The 1,116-nt window shown below is 65.5% G+C and overlaps 1 protein-coding gene across 1 annotated transcript in view; it reads left to right on the top strand.

The window, feature by feature from the left end:
- The first annotated feature begins 2 nt into the window (after window positions 1-2).
- Window positions 3-1,116, top strand: part of MADCAM1 (mucosal vascular addressin cell adhesion molecule 1) — a 2,488-nt gene continuing 1,374 nt past the window's right edge. Inside the window, exons 1-2 of the mRNA XM_035892354.1 lie at window positions 3-369; window positions 475-853. Coding sequence (XP_035748247.1) covers window positions 3-369; window positions 475-853 — 746 coding nt within the window. The remainder of the gene's footprint in view (window positions 370-474; window positions 854-1,116) is intronic.

Here is a 1,116-nt window from a genome sequence, read left to right on the forward strand (position 1 = left end):
CGATGGAGAAGGAGCTTACGCAGCACCTGAGTGTGACTGCCCGCTTCCCAGCAGTGTGGGAACCCTTCACCGAATCTCCCGCTTTCCTCCTTCCTCCGCCAGGGCGACCCGCTGACAAGATGGTGGTGGTGCCATGGGAGCCGGTGGTGCGGTACGGGGGCTCGGTAGAGCTGAACTGCTCGCTGGCCTGCGCGGGGGGCACGGTGCAGAGAAAGGGGCTGGACACCAACCTGGGGAGCGTCACCTCCTCCCCTACCCACAGCGTCCTGCACATCAGCAGCGCCGTGGTTGCCACGGAGGGCACCAAGATCTGCCAGGGGAGCTGCCACGGGCAGCACTACCAGCACACTGTCATCCTGAGGGTCTACGGTGAGCATCCCCCAGCCCGTCCCTCACCACCTCCCCGGCAAAGTCCTGCACCTCCTGGGCAGCGGTGCCAGAAATCGCTGCCTGACGCCGCAATTCCTCTCTCAGCTCTCCCGGACGCTCTGCAGCTGGAGGTGGACCCAGGGCAGCCCGACAGCCTGCGCTGCTCGGCCCGGAACGTGTACCCGATCACAGAGGTGGAGGTCACCTGGTATTGGGGGGACCAAGTGCTGGAGAAGGCAGCCTTCGATGACACAGAGACTGATGAGGAGCTGTATGACATCGTGTCCACGCTGCCGGTGGCTGGGAAGGATGTGGGAGAAGGGGTGGAATTCAGGTGCAAGGTGACGCTGAGCGTGGGGCAGGAGACCTTCAGCCGGGTGGCATCTGTGACCGTGAGACCTAGGGGTGAGTGCTGGGGTGGGAGCTGGGGACCTGGGTTCATCCGCTGGAGCCAACCCCCATTGCCCTTGCGCTGCCTGAAATAGCTTTGCTGGAATGGGAGCAGCCCCCATTTCTGCACCACTCCGCAAATCTCCCGTCCCCATCCCTGTCCCCACTGCCATGCCTGCGGTGACCGTGTGCTCCTGCTCGCCCCCCCACCCCTGCCCAGGGCTGGCTGCGTTCGTGGGGTGGAGGAGGATGGGACCATTGGGCGGTGTGAGCGCGGAGAGCTGTCACCCCATGGGGATAACGTGTGCCAGAGAGGCCCCGGCCCGGCTCCGAGCCGCGGCGAGGCCGCCCGTCACT

The sequence above is a fragment of the Egretta garzetta genome, unplaced genomic scaffold (assembly GCF_000687185.1).
Source record: "Egretta garzetta isolate BGI_Z169 unplaced genomic scaffold, ASM68718v1 scaffold4, whole genome shotgun sequence".
Lineage (NCBI taxonomy): Eukaryota > Metazoa > Chordata > Aves > Pelecaniformes > Ardeidae > Egretta > Egretta garzetta.